Source organism: Zeus faber, assembly GCF_960531495.2.
Source record: "Zeus faber genome assembly, chromosome: 19".
NCBI lineage: Eukaryota > Metazoa > Chordata > Actinopteri > Zeiformes > Zeidae > Zeus > Zeus faber.
The window spans coordinates 9177000-9201999 of NC_137206.1; the positions used below are offsets into that span (position 1 = coordinate 9177000).

General features: G+C 44.1%; 1 protein-coding gene across 1 annotated transcript in view; it reads right to left on the minus strand.

Moving 5' to 3' along the window:
• The window catches only part of kcnh2b (potassium voltage-gated channel, subfamily H (eag-related), member 2b), a gene marked incomplete at both ends in the record, with an annotated part of 250377 nt that overhangs the window by 202044 nt on the left and 23333 nt on the right, over positions 1 to 25000 (minus strand). Inside the window, one exon of the mRNA XM_080020691.1 lies at positions 20134 to 20364. Coding sequence (XP_079876817.1) covers positions 20134 to 20364 — 231 coding nt within the window. The remainder of the gene's footprint in view (positions 1 to 20133; positions 20365 to 25000) is intronic.

Genomic DNA, 25000 nt, shown 5'->3' on the forward strand with positions numbered 1-25000 from the left:
TTTTTTTTTTTATTAAAATGGTGGAGCTGTTTTCTTAGCAAAATCAATTAGCTCCTGAAAAAAACACATTAAAAATAATGCCATCCGTCCCTTAAAAAAAAGGATTTCCCTTGTTGAAGAAACATAAAATGACCTTTTCTAGGCTTGGGCAGATTTACGATTAAATCGTCGATCACGATTGACGGTGATGACAAAGGTTTTTGTTGGGAAGGGGTTTTATCCGTTAGGAAAAATTTGGGCATTGAAACAATGTAAGTGCAGTTCACCATGTTCTGAAACTGGAGTGGAGAGGGAGAGTGAGGGAGAGAGAGAGAGAGAGAGAGAGAGAGAGTGAGAGAGAGAGCGAGAGAGGGTAAGAGGTTGAGAGAGGGGGCGGAGGCTCTCCTCCTCTCCGCTCAGAGCCGTCGAGTAACCACTGGTGATCGGGTCTCACATCCCAACTCTACAAGCCCGTACGGAGACTTTGAGGGGATTGTGCTAAAAAAAAAAAAGGCACATGGACCCCCAGCTCCGGTTCGAGGCATTTTGCCACTCTGGGCAAACGGAGTAGCACGGCAGAGCCGCTGTGCGCACATCGCAGGTGCGCCGAGGTTCATGAGGTGTTCCTCATGAATATATCTTGTCCAGACAATCTGCTACGTTGATACCCATTCACGCTTAAAAAAAAAGCGCGCCTGATAAGAAGGGCACCGTGGGTCTATGAAGCAGGTGCTGCACGTACCTGCCTTTCAATATACAAATATTGTGATTATAATATAGTAATATATAATTGTGGTGTGGGGATGGTGTGGTTGGAGTAGCCACCCCTACCTGGATCTAGTTAATTGGGATCAGAGTGGCCCGTTGCTCGTTGGTTGGTCTAACGAGCAGCAGGTTAAAACCCCCATCCCCACACACACTCAGGAGAGGAGCCCGTGTCACGACCATGACACATCTTCTATCTGCTCCTGGGCTAATTCCAGCTGCACCACTCTCTACAATAAACTGGTGTTTACAACCCCGTCCTCTGAGCACTCCACTTGGTTGGCGCGTGGTAGGAGAAACTGCCACAATAATATAATCTCACAGAGAAAGATTTCGATTTATTTTGTTTCCTTCGTTTTTTACTTGTATGGAAAATGAAAAACGTAAACCTGACTCAGAACCGGAAAGGAGTTTTTTTTGAGCGCCGGCCCCCCCTTTTATTTTAGATCAATTTATTTCCGTTTGTTTCCCACATGTATGAAACAAAGTTTTTAACCCTCTCAGGTTGATAGTCACGCCGGCAGGATCGCAGTTAAAAAAACAGTGACTTTGGTTTATAAATAGCTCTCTACCTCCGCGTGATTTGATCGTGCGCGCGCGGCAAAAAAATTGCCAGAAACCTTAGAATCACGACATTCCGACTTTCCGTTTTAGAATATTATTACATTTATTAAATGATGTTGGATTTGGCATTAAGTTAGACTTTGCATTTGTTCCCTCTGTCCGTCTTTCCAAACAAACACCTATTTATCATGTCAATGAATTTGCGGCTCCCGCTCCCACATCATTTCATTCAGACCCGACGGCTGCTTTGCATAGTGACGTGCGCCCCGCGGTGACGCGGCCGCGGTCACGCACCAGTGTGACGTGCGGACGGATTCGATAAATCATCATGTTCTGACACTGAGGAAGATTCAGAGTATGGAGTGAAGGGGAAAAAACCTGTGTGTCTCCATCGTCGGGACGATGGGGACGCACGTCACCCCGTTGCCTTGGGTTGCTTTGGGACTTCATTTAGTAAAAACTGGATTTTTTTGTGGAAATACTTTTCTTGTAAATAATAAATCCTGCACTTCTGGAACAGGGAGACCACATTTGCCACGTCACATTATGTTCTATGCTCACAAACTCTACCCTGTGCATGCGCACGTCCCCGATAAAATCGATAAAATCGGATTAGAATTTTGCAGGATCACCCAAGCCTCACATGTTCCTTATTTTATCGATAGTTTAAGGTACATTTTTCATCTAAAAAACGTCCTAACCATGAACAAGTATGCAGTGGTCCGAGTGCCTTTGACAGCATATCTTCCCTCCTATTGGCTGTCGCCCGGCGCTCGGCGCTGCTCATTTGCGTAACATTTAAATCAGCTCAACTTTCCTCGTCGCCGTGAAGCCGTCAGCTCGTTGCCAGCCATCGTTCCGCCCCGTGCAAATCAATGAAGCCGAGCTCCGTTTGAAATGCATCGCAGCCTGTCGCTTGGCAGCGCCCCCGTCGCCGGTGGTGTGGCCCTACCATCACAGTGCCTCCTCCTCCCACTCTTACCATATGATAACGGCTCACCACAACAGCACAGATGGGACCACTCGGGCCCTGAATGACAGGTGCTGTGTGGGCTTTAATGAGACCATAAATATTGGAGGAAAAGCCCACCGGGCCCATTTAGGTCAGTCTAACAGCTCTGTGTTGTGCATTCATTCTACCCTCCTTCCAGCCAGTGTGAGACATTACACATCCCTGAAGTGAGCATCAGCGGGAGAGAGTCGATGCCAAATGGAATAATACAGACATTTTCTTTATCTACAACTCCTTAACTTTTGACCATGTCTCATGACTTTTTTTTACGTCGTCGTCATTTGTTTAGACTCTTCTGAACTTAACATCTGCTTATGCTGACAAAACCATTTTTATGGCATCCATTAATGACCTCTCCACCCCGGGGGCTTGAATAATGGAGAAAATTGAAAGTTATTGTGTGTATTTATAGATAAAATGGACTTTCTGGACCCCTGGGCTATAGTTGGGGCACTGCAGCAACATTAAATTGATAAAAAGAAAGATGGATGGATGAAAAAATTGTTTTGGGTTTCAAAGACCCTACATTAAGACGACCCCATGACAGATTCACCAAAATGCAGTTTCTGGACAAAAATCCGTGACATAAATGTAGAAAAGGCCCCACTGCCTTCTGTACTGTATGTAGCATACTATACTGCATACTGTATCACTGTTCTGGGGTACTGCATACTGTGCTGTATTGCTGTTCTGTGCGTTGTTACTGTATTGCTGTGTCATACTGTTGTATACTGTACTGTATATCTCCATACTCACTTTATTCACCTGCACATTATTGCACATATCTGTATATACAAATAGCCTATCCCACATGCATAACTCTATTCCCTTCACTTATATTTTGTACCCCCACTTTGTATTATCTTTTTGAGTCTTGTTTTATTTTTAATTAATTTCATGTATATAATTCTATTCACTAACTGCATTACGTTTTAGGAATCAGTTAGTTGCTAGGTAGGACTTAGGTTAGCTATTAAGTTCGGTTGAGTAACTTATTGTGCACAATCTCCGGGTGCGTTGCAAAGACATTTCACTGCATATGTATGAAAGTATGTGACAAATGAACCCCTTGAATCTTGAATATAGGAATGGGCGGGTGGGGGGGTCATACTGTTTATAAATAGTATTGACCCCTAATGGTTTGAATGCCCATGTGAATGTTACGGCATGTAGGGCAAAAACCTGCTGCAGGCTATTTAGAGCAGACAACCCATACGTCACGGCTGCAGCATACTGTACGATACGCAAACCTTTTCCTTCATTTGAGCTACCTCATGGTGCCATAGTGTCTCTGCCTGACCGCCGAGTGACTGGATGGGGACAAATTGGTTTTTCGAGAGTTTTAAAAGCGCTGTGGTTTCGTGTGCTAGTTTCAGGCGTTATTCATGGCGCTACTTCGATTTCAGAGATAGACAATTCGTAGGGTTGGGTGCACAATACCACGGTGTCTCAGCGTCAAGCATCTCATCACGCTTTATACACTATATATACTATATTACATTGAGCAGACGCTTTTATCCAAAGCGACTTACAATTATTCAAACACCGACGGACGCAGCCATCAGGAGCAATTAGGGGTTAAGTGACTTGCTCAAGGACAGTACAGCATGCTAGCAGGAGGAGCCTGGGATTGAACCAGCAACCTTTAGATTACTAGACCACCAGCTCTACCGCTTGAGCTACCACCCCCCAAACAGCAGATAAAAACGGATTGAGTATATCCACTGTCTGAAAACACACAGTTTTTCCCCAAAAGTGCCCCTAACGTCCAATAATTACGACTGGTAATTCAACTTCTGAAGGGTGTTGAGTAGTATTACCAACATAACAGCACTATTTTTTACGCTGAGAATTTCCACACGTGTAAGTAATGTCTATTGCTGAACTTTTTTTTTTTGATTGAGTTTCCATGAATGGATTCGTCATCTTGTCAATGGATCCATTTACACCCATGTGACATGGAGGGACAGGGGCCATTGGCAAAGTCAAAGGGTTAAAAATATGCACCCATAGTACTACGCAGACACACACACACATCCATTGTCTCAATGAACGTACGCATTTGAAATATAATTACATTTGGTAGCCTATTATAGTGCTTAGAGCAGAGTACTGTGTATTTTCACCAATTGTTCTGTGAAGTCTTTATTTAAGGGCAAGAAAGAAGCCATTAATGAACACAAGCAACTCCAACCAATAAAAAGCGTTTCAGCTTCCCCTTCGCTTCCTCTTCATGCTTACATGAAAAACAAAAGCGCCAATTTGTGTTTTTTTTACATAAACATGTACACACAGGCGGATGCTTTTGAAACCTGTGTGTGGGAGATGCTGTACTCTTTATACAACACATGCACAGGCACAAAGACAAAATCAAAGACTCCATGAATGTGTGTGTGTGTGTGTGTGTGTGTGTGTATATATATGTGTGTGTGTGTGTGTGCGTGTGTAGTACAGAGGACCATGTGTAACAGGAACCACAAGGAAGTTGAGAAATATTTTTTCTTTTTGGTTCTACATAATTTAACACACACGCACGCACGCACGCGCACACACACACACACACACACACACACACACACACACACACACACACATATAGATATATATTTATATATAAAAATAACACACACAATAACAAGCTTTACAGGATTGAGTGCGACATCCCAGAAATCGGGTCACAGCGACAAGATAGCCACACCCAAACAAGTTGGTTTTTTGGCCCAAGATCTATTCTTTCCACAAAAGTAAGTCCATCTTTCCAGTTCTTGGTATGTCTCATAGGAACAACAAAAAAGACGGCAGCTACTTACAGCTGAAATTCCTTCTGAAAATCCTGAAAGTTTCATTGCAATTATTACGCATACGTGCGTGCGCATGTGTGCGCGTGCGCGTGCGAGCGTGCGTGTCTTTGGCCGTGAAGATTGGTTGTTGACTAATCATCCTTCAATCAACAAGGAGGGGCCGCCCTTCCTGTGTGTCAAATCAATACGCCAACAAGACAGATTTCAGCATTGGGATGCAAAGCAACATGTTCGCATGGACGTGCACACGCACATACGCGTGGGCGCACACATATCACACACACACCTGTATTCAAATTTGTGCTGACAGGTATGCCTAGGGACAAACATAAAAAAGGACAACCGCAACCACGCACAAACCACGACGACACACACTTTGATACCTGTGAAAATTGCGGTAAACAGAGTTCTGGAAGAGAACGCTCAAATAGCCTACACAAACTGCCCTGCCGGGAACAACACACACTTCTGAGGTGAACTTTCCTGAGCACAAGCGCAAACGCGCACGCACGCACGCACACAAACCGTCCAGGTGATTTTTACAAGGTGCTGAATATCCATGGCAACAAGTTGATCTTCACAACCATGTGTTATAAAGGGAATTTGTAAGTGAGTGAGTGTGAGAGAGTTTAGAGAGAGTGAGGAGATGGAAAGAGTACTGGAAATTGTTACTTAAGAGTACTGCTCCTGCAGATTATTTTCTTTATTTTCTTAGTAGAACTAGTAGCGATGAGGGGAAAAACTACTCTAGGAGGTGCTTAGTGATTTTTTTTGTCTTGCATCCGACACAAATTAGTGACTGAGGCCCAATGTCTCCGTCTCAGATGTCAGGACCCCGGTTACTACTGTATAGGCTCAGTTTGTGCTATGACTTCTACTGTAGTTCACATTTTTACACATGTTTACATTTTTGCTTTAACCTGGTTTGCATATTCAAAAACAGCGGTAGGGGAGAGACATTTGTATGCTGACGCAGGTTTCTGGCCGCGAATGAACTATCGACCGAGGGTCATAGGTGTATAACTCACAGAGAGTACCTTCGGACTAAACTTCACACACACACACACACACACACACACACACACACTGCCACTGTAGTTTATACCATCGAATGTCATTCAAAGAGTTGTGCAGGAGTTCTACACATCCAACGTGTCAGGATTCATTATTCGGGTTTCAACAGAAAAAAAGAAAAACATACAGACATGTACCGGTTTGAACACGACGCACACGCACGCACGCGCGCACACACGCACACACACACACACACACACACACACACACACACACACACACACACACAGCTCAATGTCCAGAAGTATTATGTTGCTCAGTCCTCAGCAACTGTGTTGAGTACTAATGGCCTTGATCTGTGCAGAGATGTGATTGGGAGCCATTTTTAATCCATGCAATTAGGGACGAGCAGGGTATGACATGACAACAGCTACGGTTTCAAGCTCAGCGACGTGCTGCGTCAGAAGACGACTCTCAATGCTTTTCACTGCGTATCAGATATTGTTTCTCCCCAACACAGACGCCCTCTTTTCCACTCCCAAGACGTATTCCTTTGTCTTTTTTTTTTTAACCCGCCCCAAACTTTCCACTTTTCTCTCTCTCTTTCCCTCTCCCTTATCCGGCATCTTTATAAAACTATGCATTCGTTTCAATTTGTTTGATTTCTGTTAATACTTAAGCCTTGTAAAAATCGGTAGTCTCTGTCTACATAAACAAAGACGTGAATATATAAATAAGCGTTTCCTCGTAGGTTGTTGTGTGGGCAGCAGCAGACAATGTTGGTTGTTCTGTGCGTTTGTGTGCGTCTCCTTCTGATGTGTACTTTTTTTTCAACTGGAGGCAGCTTCATCCGGCGTTAGAGCATTCAGATGCTCCTTAGAGGCCGTGGGTCTCTATAGTACAGTAAGTGCTCTGCTTAGCTACCGCTGCTAGGCAATCAGTCCACTCCAGAGCGAGAACCACTGCCACTACAGTGGCTCCTCTGGGTTGCCCCCCTCAACCCTCCGCCCAGGGCTTGAAAACACCCCCTTGAGACGTCAAAGACGCCTCTTCCTGCCGCCGTATCCCCGCGGCCGTTTCGTTCGTATCGAAACTCGAAAGAAAATCCAATTGAGGAGGAGCGCTATTCTGTGACCGGGAAGTCAGTCGCTTGAAAGGAGTGTTTTTGACTCAGAGGGTTTTTGGTCATTAGGAGAGAGTGGTGGACGGTTGCTCCCACCTTGTTTGTGGGAAGAAGAAGAAGAAGAAGAAGAACTTTGTTTAACTGAAATTCCCATTCAATACTGTTGCTGTGTGCCCCAATGTTGCCTTGTGCCAGATTGCCCTGACAATCGTTCGTCACCTTCATACAAATACAGCGCAGATGACTGTTTGGTTTGTTGTCAAATTGCTTTTTAAACACATTAGGTTTTGTTTTTTTTGTTTTTTACGTACTTCATCTCTTCCTGAAATGTCGTGTAAATCACATCGCATCCCGTGTGCCATTATTGTTTCACATTATTGTTTATTTGCGCAAATCCATCAATATATCCAAACCTCATGAAATGTTTGATGATTTCTGGCCTTGGTCAGGCCGATTCAGATAGTAGTGGCAAAGGGTTAATAATAATAATAAATGTATTAGTTTACCATAGAAAGTCTACCATATTCCCGCATCTAAATGTAACAAATCTACATCACCTTCCATTCTTTTGCCCCGAGTCTTTCGCTAGTGGTTTTTCCTGCAGTAACTCCTCGTCTTCTCCTCCTCTCGCTCCTGGCAACTGAACAACAAGGCACACTCTTTATGCATGTGAGCTCCGATCAAGGAGGGCAGGTGCGGTGGGCTTCCACAGCTCTCATGTCACAGATGGCCTGCATACATAGGAAATTAAATGGAAGAGGGGGGGGCATTCACGGCACACCTGGCCCTTCCCAGAACCAGAAAGGCGCCGCTGAGCACCGATGCAGATTAGTTTGGACGTGACGTCTTCTGCGTCAGGCTTCCTCGAGGCAGCGTTTGATCTCCCACTCGCTCAAAGAACCACAGGTGGGGTAACGGAAAGGCTCGGCGTGTCCGCCTTTCCGTCCATCTGTCTGTCTGCTGCAACCGGAATAGCGTACTATTAAGTACACCGAATGAGTGTTTAGCGTGTCACCGAGCCATTGTACGCTCAAATACAGTAGAATGCAAAAAGGATGAGATACTGCATCCAAGAGTGGTATGCGAACACCCTTCTGAAAGGGTGCTGCTTCACAGCAAGAAGGGCCTGAGTTCGATTGCCGCCTGGGGCACTGTTGGCACCGTACTCCGGCGGGTTATGTCCCAACAGGGTCCTTTTTGTGTGGAGTTTGCACGTTCTCCTTGTGCTCGCATGGGGTTTCTTCCATGTAACATCAGTAAGGATGTTACACCACCAAAAACATGTGGAACAACTTTGGCAGTGGCTAGTTTGGCAGGAGCTGAACTAGAGTGGAGAAGTAAGACAACTCCGTCCCTCCACTAGTCCGGGGGTCCACCGTGGGCAAGTGAAAGTAGCCCCCCTGCCTTGGGTCAGAGGCTGGGCGAGAGGACTGGCGACCCTTGCCTGTACCTAGTCCCCAGGAACAACACAGTTGCAGGCACCCGTACACGTCTGCCAGACACTGCAGCAGGACAGCAGGGCCAGCAACACTGCAGAGCTCCCGACCCTGATGCTGGACAGGATGGAGTGGAGGGCGGCAATTCAGGAGTCCCGAGTTGCTGTCGGCTTGCCCCGCACCCTCGCATCGCATGTCATCATTAAACCTCAATGAAAAATGACAATTAAATGTATAATGTCCGAGAAGCCACTGTTATTTTTACTCACATACTAAGGCACGCCAACGTTAGTACACACGTGGTAGGAAGTACATAGCAAGTCTTTCCGGACGCAGCGTGTGTGTATTTCTGTCGTTCAGTTTTCCACACATCTTACCAGACCCCCCTCTCACATCATTTCCCTCGAACCGTTAAATCATATGGACAGCACACAATGCTGTTCACCTGCAGATCAAATCCAAACTATGTCTGTGAGCCTCTATGCTTATCTTTAAAACCCTGCTACATTTGTTTTTCCTTGTGGTCTGCCATATAAAGAGAGAGAGAGAGAGAGAAAAAAATGACTTATTGATGAGAAGAGATGATGGGAGGGAAGGAAAGACTATAATCAGAGAGAAATGGGTGTCCTCTTCCGACACCGTGCTGCTTGCTCTTTCACGTGCCCTATCCACCTTCCCAACAGAAATAGGACACCCCACTCCACATGCGCACACACACACACACACACACACACACACACACACACACACACACACACACACACACACACACACACACACACACACACACACACACACACACACACACACACACACACACACACACACACACACACGTCCACTTACATATAGGGCTGTGGCGATAACCACAGCACCGCGGTCACGTGACGTCACAGCAGGGTCGACCTCATTACCGCCATCACCACTTATAATACTTTTTTTTTGTATTTCATTTTTTTTGCTGGTGAAAGTTATGGAAGGTGATATGAATGGTGTGTGGTATGGAATATGAACACAATAACCATTGTTTTTCGTTATCATCATTAACTGTCTTCCATCCTATGTTCAAGGGCTTCTGTAGAAAGAAAACTTTTCGGTTGCTCCGCTCGTCACGTCGTCACTCCGCGCGCCTGCACGCACGCACGCACACACACACACACACACACACACTTAAGAATGACCATCGCACTCCAACGTTTCCAAAGACGTTTGACCGCTGGACGGAAGACTTTGCAGTGAACCCACCGTTCCACGTCTACATTAATTACCATCGGTCTTTGTGTGTGTGTGTGTGTGTGTGTGTGTGTGTGTGTGTGTGTGCGCGCGCGTCTTCACAGGTTTGCGTGCATACATGTGGTTGTGAGAGAACGTGTGCACGAGTCTTGTATCACAGTTCACCCGCTGAGCATGATTGATTAAGTGGCCGAGCAATCGGAGTTGGACAATTGAGCGGGAGAGTGAAGAGGGAGATCCATCATGGTGAAGGCCCACGCCTGGGTCTGGCACGAGATGAATGGGGCAGGTTCACCGCTCGCTTTGTGTGAGTGTGTGTGTGTGTGTGTGTGTATGTGGGTATCTCTGTGCATAGGGTCTCCTCATAGTCTGTGTGTGTGTGTGTGTGTGTTTGTGTGTGTCAACTGTTCCATCGCGGCATGTGTGTTCACACGTGTGCATGTGTATATGTGTGCATCCTACTGTATCTGCCTAATCCAAGCATTCCAGGTAACATAATCACTCATTGTTAAGTCTGCTTTTCGATGCCAAGGAAAACGGTAGTCTTTCTTTGCCCCATTATGTCTCTGGCGAGGAAGGAAGAGAGGAGGAGGCTTGTGGCATAGTGTTTCCTCAATGTGCATTATGGATGAGGAGTGTCCGCGGTGTTCGATCGCAACCCTCTGATGGCTTCAAGGAGGCCCTCTGGGGTAACCAAAGTCCCTGTGTGTGTGTGTGTGTGTGTGTGTGTGTGTGTGTGTGTGTGTGTGTGTGTGTGTGTGTGTGTGTGATGGAGGCAGACCAGGATATATCCACGCTACACAAATTAACACGCGAGCACATAATGTGGTTTCTCCACGCTACACACACGCAAAAGCCGTTAAGGCTGGTGCTTTTAAAGGATTTGTCATCGGAGTATTAACGGGAGACGTTTAAACAGCAGTCATATACGCTGATATCTGCTTCTGGACACAAAACGCCACAATTAAAGAACCCGGCCGAGATCCATCCCATTGAATGATACGCTGATGCAAAGCATATGGGTCAAAGGTCCGCTTTTCAAATAACACATCCGAGGACAGGCCCAGACGCACTTCGAGCCAAAAGTGGGAAGGCCCCCGGGTTACTATGACAACGCAAAGAGCACCACTCCACGGAGAGGGTTTCCATAGCAACACGACAAACAGAACTCCCCACTCGAAGTGAGGAGGATATGCCTGGTCTCTGGGTGTAAAGTGGATATGTGTGTGTGTGTGTGTGTGTGTGTGTGTGTGTGTGTGTGTGTGTGTGTGTGTGTGTGTGCGTGCGTGTGTATACAGTGCATTAAGTCAGCTACCAGCTCGGCTTTTTTGCCACAGTAGATAACAGCTTTTAACACCCTCCTGTGCTCTCAGCGCTCGACACGTACACAACACCGGTCGCTGCTTTGATACCTCGTTTCCAAAAATGACTGCCTCATTCCCCCCTGTAAACACACAATGAAGCGTTCAAATTTCATCTCCACATTTAACAGTGTAACTTAAACCTTTTATCAAGGGACGTCAAAGTGGCAACTCATAGGACCGATGAACGTTATTTGTATTGAATTATTTATTATATTATATTATTGTAATTTTTATTTGCATTGAGCACAACTAACTATACTAACTATCTAACTAATTTACAGCTGCCCTTCACTTCACACACGTGGCTTATCAATGCATTCTTGCCAGGATCGGTGTCAAATAAGGGATATTTTGACAAAAAAAATACTTCAGATTACAAATGTAATGTATCTAAAAAAAGTACGTTTCGACATGTCACATATCCTTTTTGTTCATTGCCTTAAAACCGAATTGTTACGGGACGCGCCCGCAAGGTTGCTCGAGCGCAGTATCGCAACACAGATACCTAAAAAACACCACAAATACCTCAGAAATATCCGCGTCCGAAAAAGACAGCACTCTGATGCTGACCGCATTCCGTTTAAAGAGCGACGCGTGTTCCCGGCTGACTGCTGCAACAATAAGCCAGAGCCCCCGGACGGTCAAGATGGATGATGCAGACAACACTGTAGCTCTACTGCATGGCCACCTGATTACCAGATTCTATACACAAAGTTGTATATGAAGTAGATGTAGTAGAGTAGAGGAAGGGGACTGTGTGTGTGTGTGTGTGTGTGTGTGTGTGTGTGTGTGTGTGTGTGTGTGTGTGTGTGTGCGTGCGTGTGTGTGGGGGGCAGCGCACGCTTCTGTCTTGTAAACAGTGGAAAGTGAGAAGGGTGGAGGAGAGGCCAGGACTGGCAAAGTCCTCAACACAACCAGAGTTATCAGTAGAAAGCAAACAGCTGGCACCAGCTCTCTCTCTCTCTCTCTCTCTCTCTTCCCTCACCCACTTCCCTCACCGCTCTCCTTCCCCTCATTGCTTTCCCTCCACCTGCCCCGTTCCCTTCGTCACCGTGTCCTTCTCCATTCACCTCAATTCCCCCCGCTGAAATAAATAAAGCATCTCTCAATATATATCTCTATATCTCTCTCTATCTATCCCCCCAAACTCCTCCCTCTCTCTTTCCGCTGCCCTGCTGTCAGCTCTGAAAGTGGAAGATGTCCAGCTGGTGCCGTTTTGGCTGCTGCACGGGAAGGTTACTGCCTCCATTCATTCAGTTGGCCGGTGGCTGGTCCGTGTGTGCGCACGCGCCCGTGAAAGAGCGCTTGCCAGCTGATAGAAATCTCCGGGGGTTCCCCCTGAATTACTTTCCTCCTAGCAACTGGAAGTGAAATGTCCAGTATTCATTCCGGCGGGCCGGCGGGAGAGGCGATAATGCGTGAAAACGTTACGAGTCGAACCAGCTGTTTTTTTTTATTATCTTCTAAACTTTTATGACCTCCTTTCCTCATCTGATATCAGCGCCAGGCTGTCCAGCTTAAAGCCGGGCTGTTTGGTTTGGGCCCGGAACGAGGTGTGGATCCGACCGAGATTAGCACGGGCATTTTTAAAACAAACATCTGCCGCTGGAAATTTGGTTACACCGGGGGCTCGCCCCCTGAGAATAGATATGAGCGCTCGTGAATCCAAATCATATACAGTACATAGTTTATGTGGAACCATTTCTAACCATATATGTTTCCATATACCTGCTGCATAAGTTTAGGCAAAATATCCTGATCCTTATGGGTAGGGGCGCAAACGGATCACAAAACTCACGGTTTGGATCGCATCGTAAGACAGTTTTGAGGCACGGATCGGATCATTTTTCGGATAATAAAAAATTAAAAAGAAAAAAAAGAGAGACAAATATAACTTTGCTTTCAATTTTTCTGTCAAACACTTAAAGCGAGGAACTTACGCCCATGGCCTGAAATTAAAACAACATTCAAGATGTCCAGTGTTGAAATAAAACCTTAAAATATTCAACACTCAATAGTTAAATTAAAGTTCAATATGAGGCACACATGATATCTTCTTCCTTTAAATATGGTAGTGAATGAAAAATATGATTATATAGCTGAATTTGGTGGTGAACACCACAGCTGATGTTCATTGTGTTTACTGCCTCGAATCAAAGTTGCCTGAATCTCCATTGTTTGTGTAAGGTAATTTGAACAGCTGTAAACCAGTAAAACCATCACATGCTTCTAGAATAAATTAAACACTTGACGCATGCTATGGGCATATTAAAGCATATAAATCAATTAAAACGCGGCTACTAGGTTTGGAAGATGACACCACTATTTTATTAACCTTGCGCCATCATCTCTAACAAAGTTACGGAGGGAAACTGTAAAATAATTGGATGATAACGTGTGTGGCACTTTAAAATACGGACCGGATGAGGGGTGGGGGCTGCGCCATCCAAAAGATGAAGGTGTTTTCAAACGATAACCCTTGAATAACAAAAGCCCCTAAGAGACCATTAAAAGAGAAGGAACATCCTTTAAATCAGCGGATAGAGCAGAGTCAAAAATCGTTCCTGCAAAACACAAACAAAGTAAAGAAGCAAAGAAGGTGTGAAGAAGAAAAAAAAAATTAAAATGTTTTGTTTTCCGGGGAGGACTAATGGGAGATAGTTGGAAAGGACTGAACAATCCATCTGATATTCCATAAAGGCAGAGCGGTCCTGGCCCACCCATCACAGGAACACTGCGAACCGTTTGCAGAGTCCCTCAACACCTGTCATAGTATATTTAGCAGACATAATTTTAGAACTGAACAGGATGATGTAACAGCAGTAAGGACAACAGAGATATATGTTGCCAGAAGAGAAAAGAATACATTTATGTTTTCCATCGGGGACGCAAAGAATTACGAGTGGAAGGCGTTGATAAGGTTCTGGAAAAGGGGGAACCTTTAAGGGCTGCGAGTGCTGATGCAGATAACATGACAATAACATCCCTACACTGCAACCTGCAGCAACATGGTTAACTGGCTCAGGTTTTCTGTGATCGTATCACTCACTCAAGCACCTACTGATTTATCGCCTTGCGTAGGGTTGCGTGATTATTCTTGTGTTCTCTTCGTTGTCATTGAGATACGATATGTAATATATAAAAAAAACAAAACTATGCAACACACACATTGCACATTTCACATTATCCAATCAATCGGGGCCTTTCGAACATGTGAAACTGTACCCACACTTAATAGAACACCTGATAATATCAACGGAGTATGTTTGCTGCCAAGGATGCGTTGGATGTAAATGAGATGACAACTCTCAAACCCATGTGCTGTGCAAAATACATCAAATTCAACCACAGGGTGAACATGATGAATATTTGTCAAAGGAAAAAAAAAAAAGGATGAAATTAGTTGACTCATTTGTCAAAACTGAGCGCATGGGAGTTCTGCCAGCTTTCCGCCATATGATAAATCATCTGGGTGGCAGGCTTGGGCGATATCCAAAATGTTATACTGTGATGCAGTCCAGCCCAAATATCGCGATACACGATAATACCCTCGCTGTTGAGTGGCGGTGACAAAAACACATACGGTGTAAAAACACTGTATTTGTTTTCTTTGGTTAGACGGTGAACCTTTAACGCCGTATCACGCAATCTGCCGTGGGCGTTCACGTAACGTGCGTGCGGAAAGGCTCTCCCGTTCACCAGTCAGTCGGTCAGTGTGCATTACAATAACAGGATAAAACAGATGGACGCTTACAAAATGCACAGGGATAACGCTCCAATGGAGAATTTTAACTAAGGGCAAACAAATATATTTTTTAATGTTTGAATCGTCATTCGACTTGTAGACCCGTTCAAATTATTTTCCGCGTCCAACACGTGGAGAGGGGGCGATCGGCGAGAGAGTCACGGAGAAAGTGTCCCCATTACGCACGGTTTTGTTCCATAAGGAGATGAACAATAAAATAACCGACATCTTAAAAAAATAAAAAATAAACTGTGTTTTGGCGCCCCGAACGTGAGCACCCCATCGCTGGCACACGCATCAGTGGCTCGCGCATCATCAGAGCCGTGGGAGCTACAACTAATCACCATCCGCGGCGTCCCGTCCAAATCCTCCATCTGCTTCCTGGCTGTTGCACGCATTACGTCCGCATACTGTATATTACTCTCTGTGCGCGCAAGTGCATGAGCGCCGCGTCACGGTCCCAGCCGTGTCCTACAGTCCCCTGGTCTCCTTGTGTCTTTCCTCCCTTTCCCCCCTGTATCTATGTCTATGCCTATGCCTGGTTAGCGCAGCGTGGGCCCGGCTCCTGGTCCCAGGTCTGGCTGGCACAGCTGATACTCCTCACACTCATCACCACCCTCCATAAGAGCCACGGCTCCTAATCCTTGTCCTTTGAACTCTGACCAGAGGTCATCTTTCAAAGTTAAAAATGTTTTTTTTTTGTCATATGAATGAGAACAGGTCTTTATGCTTTATTCTTATCTACGTGTTGCACAGGTTTTTCGTGCAAGCCATTTTTGAGTTACATTTTTAAAATGACAAAGTTCATTAGCCTTGTCACTCAAATGAGGTCGTCATAATTATAGTTTCAAGTTTATTGTCAAACACTTGATAACAATGCAAGCATCATTAGCGGTAATGAGATTCTTAGTCTCAGAGCCAACTCAACTTTGCAAAATAAGTAAAATAAGGGAAAAGTAGTCATTAAAATAAAGCAGTATTTAAAAACAGAATTTAAAGAGTATTTAAATAGTATTTGAAAACAGTATTTAAAAAAATCTAAAATGTAAAGGAGTAGTGTAGTATAAATAATAGAAAATAATTTACCAAAGGAAAGACAAAATATAATACCGAGAATAATGAGTCAACTGCATAAATCTTATATATTCGGAAAAACAAATTGGCACAATAAAATATTAAAAATCAATAAATAAAGGTCAATAGAATAAAATCAACAACAAACGTTAAAGATACTAACCAGTGAATGGATCCTTCTGAACACTGAATATTGTTTTACTGTTGTCACAGTTCAAACTCCATGGTTTCCTTCACAGATTAGTCGCCAACTATTAAATAAATTGCCAACTGTTAACTAAGACTTATTAAGAACTCCTGTATGATAGGAAACTGATATTTCATTCCCCCTCTACAGAGACGGGGAATACAGAGAGGGGGCCATTGGTCAGGTGAATTTTCACCTCTCAGTGAAAAAGGGGATGATTACTCCATTGTAATGTGGAGGTTCTCGTCAATGGGTCTGCGTTTGCCTATTTATGGGTTAGGTGTGGGGGTTTCCAGACCTGTTGGGTGACATAATGATCGGCCATTAAGTGCAAACAAAGAGATAGACCAAGACTTTATCTGTAGCCTGCTTCCGTAGTACTCAAAAAAGGTGTACTACAGCCATCAGAGATAATTATATATATATATACATATATAAATAAAATGAATTTATCATATAAATATATGTATTAAATAAGTATGTTTTTTATAAAATATTACATAATATATGAATTTTATATATATATTTATATACATATATATACATATATATATATATATATGTATATATATATATACATATATATATATATATATATATATATATATGTATATATATATATATATATATATATATATATATATATATTTTTTTTTTTTTTTTTTTTTATATACACACTCCTATTTGTCTCAAATAGGAGTGTGAATCACCTGGGACCTCACAATGCAACGCAGCATGTTTGCACCAAACAGTTCTGGGGACTTCCTGAGGGGCACCAGGTACTGGGGAGCTCCCTCAAGAACTCAATATCACCAAGGGCTTTTATTCTGGTTGTATTCGCACTGGAACACTGAAGTGATGCTGATGTGATGTCATCCAACGGGGTTTCACCACGAGTCCCTTGTTGTATTTACTGCGTAACTTTCACTGATTTCACCTTACCAGGCCACTGAAACGTGTTTCTGAACTAATTTGACGCGAGATATAATCAATCCATTTTCTAAATCTTCACTCATATAAGTTCTAAAAGATATCATTTACGAAAAATTTTATAAGGGAAGGGCTCGCATCGGGACACCGCATGGGGATATTTAGTTTCATTCAATAAACGTCATAAAATGAAATAAATACATCTACAATAAAAACATTTTTTGATTGTTTTTTATTTTATTTGTCATATTTTTTATTACTGCTGAGTGTATGGGGGCTGGTCCGCATCAAGAGCGATGCGACTCAATGCAAAATAAGTTTCTCAAAACGGAGTTCTAAGAACAACGAACGTTCCTACAGTAGTTTCTGCAGTGCGGACACAATAATGGGACGGTTCCTCCAAAAAAGTCCTTAGAACTATGAAAAAGTTCCTGCGGTGCAAAAACGTACGATATGGGTAGTTTTGCGATACATTAAGTATTGCGATTACATTTGTTGTGATATTTGACAATTATTTGAAATAAAATAAAATTTGATAGAAAATATCTGATTTAAGGTGTGTGGTGCGGTTCCCCGGTCCGCCTGGACAGCTTTAATCAATACACTTTAATTGTCTGAGGTGCACAGTGTTCTGGATCTGATAGGATGGTATTGATGATGAATGGCGAATAGGGAAGTGCTCTTCGCCCAGGTGGAGGAGCGGGGTTCGGGCAAGCCCATACCTGTCAATATTGGGATTTTAAAATAAGGGGGAGTAGCTGACAAGGTGTCCCTGTTACACACTGTTACGCACTGTGTTTTCATGAGTTTCTTTTTTCTTTTTTCATCAGGCCAAATGTTTATACTTCCAGTATTTCCCATTTATATATCCCTTTATATACATATACAATGTAGTGACAGGTAGTTCAAAGAAATGCATTTTTAGCTAAGCAATAAACATTGACCAACATCCTAGGAGCATCACCTATGACCAGCATCATAGGTTTTCATGAGTTTCATTCAATTAAATACATCTCCAATAAAGAAAAAACAGTGATTCATTCTTTCTTTCAAATCATTCGTTCTTTTAAATCAGAGATGTATATGTTGATTGTATTAGATGTACAGAAGATAGGTTCAGTTCCCTAACATGTATATTTCTTATGAAACAAACCCAAGATTATCCCGTATACTCAAGTTGCTTTATGCTTTGAACCTGCTTTGCATTGCATTGCTACTGCTTTTCCATAAATTCAGCCTGGGGGCGCTCCCAGGCGCCCGGTTTGTGTCATCGAGGGGGATATCACAGGGGGACACCACAGGGACCCAGCAGTGACCCTACATAGGTCAGCCACGCCCCAGCCGCGGATCTGCCTGGTCCCTGTCATGTTCCAGCTGCCCTCCCGTGTTCTCCAGACCTCTCACCTCGAGTTCTTGTGTATACTTTGCACTTTCCAAGAGTCTGTTGCTTCTCTGCCTTGCCTGACCCTGTCCCCTCGTCTCCAGAAAACATATCTTGTGTGCCAGCCGGCTCGCCTGCCTGCCTACGCCTCACCACCAGTCTGTCCACACTCCCAGCCCTGTGTGTTCAGCCTGCCGCCCGGAACCCCCGACGACCCACCTGCCCTTTATCCCGTTCCAACATTATTATATTCCACCTCTTGTAAATAAACCTTTTATACTCTCCCCGTGGTGTGCGCGTTGCATTCGGGTCCTATCTGCCTCGATCATGACACTCTGTCCATCGCTCCCGAGGTCCCATGGACGGACCGACCGACGGGGGGAGGAGGGGGCGATATATCGATACTGTGAAAATATTGCATATGGTGGCAAATATAGCGAATATAATCTTATATTGGTCCAAGCCTACTAGGTTGCATAAAGAAATCACACATGCAATCATACAATATATTAATGTATTTGTGTTTGTATAAATATTGTATTTTGTCAATGTCAGTTTGTCAATATTGTAATTTCTCAATAGAAAACTTTCATAAAGATTGTGATCAGAACTTTGTTTTTTAGTTTTTAGTTAAAGGTGGGAACTTCCACTATACACACATGGCAGTATATACAGTACACATGTTCTTGAACAGGTGTGAATTTCTTTTAGATGATGATGCGATTTTAAACAAAATCGCATCATCATCTAAAGGAAATTCACACCTAAAAGATGAATGCCAAAATGAGCGCAAACCACTAGCATCTCAAGCGAAAATCCATTCTGCTCACATTTTTATAAATTAGGCATCGCCAGCGCACAGTTATTTAACAACCGCAAAAACACATAGAAGCCTGATAGGAATACAAACATTTTCCGTAAACATGATGGCTGGGCCACACAGACCAAAAAGAACAACACACACACACACACACACACACACACACACACACACACACACACACACACACACACACACACACACACACACACACACACACACACCTGCTAAAGGAGAGTGGGTTGACTGTTTAAAAGAGTTTTGTTAGAACACTTTGACACACACTCCAACACATGTAACCTCTGAATCTTTAAAATTGCACTGGCCTTTTCCTGTTAGTAAAAAAACCCAAAAATGATATCTCCAATTTCCTCTTTTCTGCCAAACAAAGCTACACACACACACACACACACACACACACACACACACACACACACACACCCCATTTGGCTGTTTACAAATGCATCCCTGCATTCCGTCAGAGCACATCTGAACACAAATGCCCATAACTCCTGCTGTCCTTGCAGGAGAGGTGAACTTCCACCATGTTTTCCCATTCACACACACACACAACACAAGGTTAATCTCCATTTTCCTTGGAACTGAATGCTCATAAATACCACCAATACCAGTGCACACACCTATGTCGGTTCTGCAATCCATCCAAAATCCCCAAAAAAGACAGACAAACACACACTCACTTACCGTCTTTGTGGTACAGGTTGATCTCCACTTTCCTCTCCTCAGAACCCAGCAGGGCCTGAGCCATCTGGGCGATGGCGAGCCGCTTGGTGTGCGGCCCGTACAGGAAGTTGCAGGTGCACGGCTTCTGCATTATCTCGGCGCGCGAATAGCCACACATGTGACAGAAACCGTCATTGCAGAAGATGATGGCGCAGTTCTCCACCCGCGCGTTGGCAATGATGAACTTGCGACCTGGAGGGGGGGAAAAACAGACATTAGAGCTGATTGAGGTGGAACCACGAGGTCATGTCAGGCATCACGACAAAAGGATCGAATTTCAGATCAAACTCTTATCGAACGTCGGACCTCTTTTGCGGAGACCAAAAGAAGCCGGCACAGCGGAAAAGCTCACATTTTTTCCCAAGTTTTCTTCTGTTAAACAGGAGCACACAGAGGTCTTCGGCAGGTCAAGGCCCTGTGTGCTTCCAAACACTGTGATCATTGATCAAGTGTGTGAGGAGGGTTGACAGTGCATGGTCTTTTATCGTTCAGTATGCGATTTCTCAGCTCAGAATTGTGTCAACATTTTAGTTTCGGGACAGTGAGATAACATCGAATTGTTGGTCAACCTCCCAGATGGAACATTATAAAAAACACTTGATTGTCTGACAGTGTCGGACACAAACTGAGTAGAGGATAGTCATAATGCAGGGTTTTGCTGCACAAGGTGAGGCAACATGGTACCAGTACAAATTTTGTCCGCTTCTCAGGCTAATATGAGGAGACCCTTCTCTCCGAGGCTCATTGTGATTACCGATAGTGATGTTTAGAGCACACCGTTTGGTTGTAATGCTCATATCGTCACGACTGGACTGTCTGACGAAGACGTCGATCCAGCTCGGTGCTTGCCACGACAACAACCAGTAAAACAACTGTCCCGTCCGCTGCAGACAAGGAACAACTTAGACCGCAGTGCGCGTATGAAAGTGCTGTGCGGCTGTGCAACAGGTCAGCAGCATGAGGTGAACTTCAGCTCACAGCAGCTCCGTCTCCGACAGCGACGCATGGGGCTGTTTGTTCGTGAGGAAAGCACTCAGGCCTGTTTTGCCCTCTCTACCACTTACCGTAGAAGCAGTGGTTCAGCTTCATGGCCTCCGCTTAAATGTAAAAAGATGATCTTAATGCGCGCACGCACGCACACACACACACACACACACACACACACACAGGAACTGTGTGTGTGTGTGTGTGTGTGTGTGTGTGTGTGTGTGTGTCCTGCCCTGCAGTTTTACTTCTAATAAAAGTTTTACTTTACCTCACCGGGTACAGCATGTGCTTGTGTGTGCGGTGTGTACATGTACATGTACAGTAAATATTTGCATACTTGTGTGCGTGCTGTAAGTAAAGTATGCAGTTATAAATAGATACATGGAAGTGAATATGTGTGTATATGAGTGGTGGTACAGGTTTTTCAATGGCCGATGCTGATATTTAGTGAGCGGGGCGGCCAATGCCAGATATATATAATGCCAATATCATGTTTTTTTTTGCATCTGATCGAATAAAACAATTTAATAATAAAAACAAATGCGACACAAAATTGCTGAACTAAAATGAACATTTATTCAACACTAAAGTTATTATCTGCATTGTCTCTATCTGCGTAGTAGTTTTGCACTCTGTCTGCAGTCAACTAATTTAAAATAAAAATAAATGTAAACTAAATAAATGTCCACAGGTAATCAAATAACTAAACTTTGCAAAAAAAAAACGTATTAATGAAAAATAAATAACCATAAACAATAAAAATAATAAAAAATTATATATCGTATTAAAGTCTAGTCGGGAAATAGAGTCTCCCTGTTACAGATGAGCAGGATTTATTATTAACAACTCAAGTATTTACACAAAAACATCCAGTTTTTACTAAATGAAGTCCCATAGCAACAGAAAGCAACGGGGAGATGGAGTGACTCTGCAGGGGGCACACAGGCAGGCACGTGCAGGGGGGGCTGAGGGTGCCCCTTGTCCCCTTTTTATGTGGCGCGTTTCATTTTTAAAGAGTGAATAGGCATCGAGATAGCGGATTTCAGCGATCAGGACGCCTGCGAAGACAGGAAAACTGCCTGGAGGAGTAAAATAAAACTCCACTCGAATTCCCTGAGTTAGATTCTTACGTGTTGCCTCAAATACAAAGTATTTACAAACAGCAGTTTGGGAATACAGTTGAGTTTGATTGCTCTCAGATGTAACTCCAAAACAAGAAACCACAAGCTGTCCTTTCCAAAAATACTCAGGCTGATGGACCGACTCTCGAGCATAACAACTCACATAACACACCTGACTCCTCGCTTGCTCTCGTTCACGGTTTTATGTGTCCTGCAACCAAGAGCATCCTGGGTATTATCTCATTGATCTGTCGTAAAAAAAAAAGCTTATGAAGCTAAATCTTCATAAGCTAAAACTGTCGAGGGGTTGGTGGAGGTAGAGGGTCATAGGGGTTCTCGGCCAACTCTAGGGATTTTATCTTGTGTGTTTACTACAAGATGAAAGCTAAATTCTATCAACACAGCACTCGGCTCTCTGACTTCTATATACGTGCTCGGCCCCAAAGTAGTTGCATATCATATTGCATAGGCCTGTATCCTGTAAAAAATGCATTACGTTCATTTTTTACAGCAGATCCATGAGAGGACCACCAAACCCGTCCTACCAACAAGACCACATGCAAATTCAACTACGGTCTACAGTGTCTTCTTGTTGGCGCCCCTTGAGAGGCGTTTAAGAGCGAGATATACGTAGGAGTGAGGGATCACAGGGTTTTTCCAAGATCAGCGAAAATTAATACAATGAAGAGTTAATAGGCAACACCGGGCCCCTGGCCTCCCCGGATGAAAAATGGTGATTTCCATTCCAAGTGAGGAGGTCTTCACAAACGGTCATAAATCTCCCCTGAAGGACGAGAGACTGCGGCGCACCCTCTGCTGTGAACCATCCCGTTCCTGCTCCTGTAATTGATTCTTGTTCGGAGCGTCGGACCTGAGACCTTGTGTACTGAGCGCGGTTCGAGGACTCTGCATACACATTTCTGGGTTTTTTTTTTCGGGAAATTTCTGCATGACGTCAATGTTAAGCCGGAACGCACTGAAAAGTTGTGAATACACAGTATACAGGTTGAGCCGTGTCTGATGCGCTTTTGACACAAACGAAAATGTGAATCCGATACTAGTGATCGACGACTGATTGGAAAACTGGTCTTGTTAAATGGGTTTTCATTTGCATCTTGCGTCCTTGAACAAGAAAAACGGTACTCTGTTCTCTCCTTGGGAAGAAAGTGTATAAAGCACCTTTCCCCCTTGCGCTGAAAGCCGTAAATGTACACGCAATGTTCCATATTGGCGTCACGTAGGAAGAGGATCCGGCCTGGATGTTCCGTAAATTTCCCACTCTCGACCTAGCATCATTTCCGGGAAAATGCCGGTATGGCTGTGAATGATAGTGAGTGGGAATGAAAGCAGTAACATTGCCGTAAAGTAGGGGTGGAGCCTTTTTGAACAATATTCATTTTGTACAAATATATTAAAAAAATAATAATAATAGTGTTTTCAGGAATAAGTAAATAACTGAAAGTCCGATCTGAACCTCGGCGCTCGGCTGCAAAGACGAGAAACTGAAACACGTCCGGTATCTACGGAGGCAGCTAAAATTGTTATTTTTCTTAAAAAAAAAAAAATGGCACTCTCTCTCGTAGAGTTAGGGGCGCGGTGGCATCGGGCACACCCGCTTCGCGGCGCAGAGCGGACAGGGAGATGGAGAACGAGTGGGGAACGTTCCTTCTCCGGAGGCAGAGAGCATGGGACAGGTTGAAAATGATTGCACTGATTTGATAACTTTGGGCTTAGGGTTATTGGGCCCGGGGATGGCGGCTCTGTCAGCGGGAGGGAACCGAGAGTGCCCAGGAGGGGCGGGGCGGCGGGGAGTGAAGTGCTACTCTGAAAACTACTCTGTTGCCTTGTCCTGCCTGGTCGTAATATTAGACAACGACGGATAGCGAATCCGTAACGGTCATCCATGTGGGAACAGACTCCATACGGAACTTTTCCGTAAAGGAGGCCGACGTGGGAATCACTGCCTACTGCCTTTGCCGGATAATTTCCAATCCAGCAATGTTACAGATTCCATGTGGGAGAGGGGCTTAAGTTACACCCCTCCGTAGACACACACACACACACACAACTCAACACACCCGCATGCACCCACCCCGAAGAGGACTGAGGAAGCGGTAAAATATCCAAATCCAACCCAGATAGAAATCATGGCAGCAGTCTGTCCCACCCAGACTGCTCTAACACAGTTGGTTTCACCCCCAAATTAACTCCCCCCCCCCGGCCGATGAGATGGCCAAGAATTTGCCGCCGCGAGTTTCCGAGGGACGCGTCAAAGGAATGACAGCAGGTAAACTGTCCAGCTGATACAGGTGTCATTATGTTGACAGAGATGTGGAAGCCATGGCTAAAACGATGAACGGCTGTTGGGGGGGGTTTGTCCTTTCGTCAATCTTGAGCAATTAAACTACAGATTAAGCGTGCGTGTGTTCGGAGACGGTTTAATATCACAACCAATATCAGAGACGAATGTTTAAAAAATAAAAATAAAACTCGTCAGAAGCCCATGTACAGCACATTGATCCACTGTCGACTGACTGGATGATGTCATATTATTCGAAGACGTAATGAAGCAACATAACAAAAGCTTTTATTTCTGAAAGAAGAATGCATATACTTTATTGAAAAAAATCTCGGCTCCGGGAAGAAAACCGCTACCCGTCATGTCGGGCCACACGGCATGAGGCACTTTTCAAAGCAAGCAACATCTGCATCTGTGCATC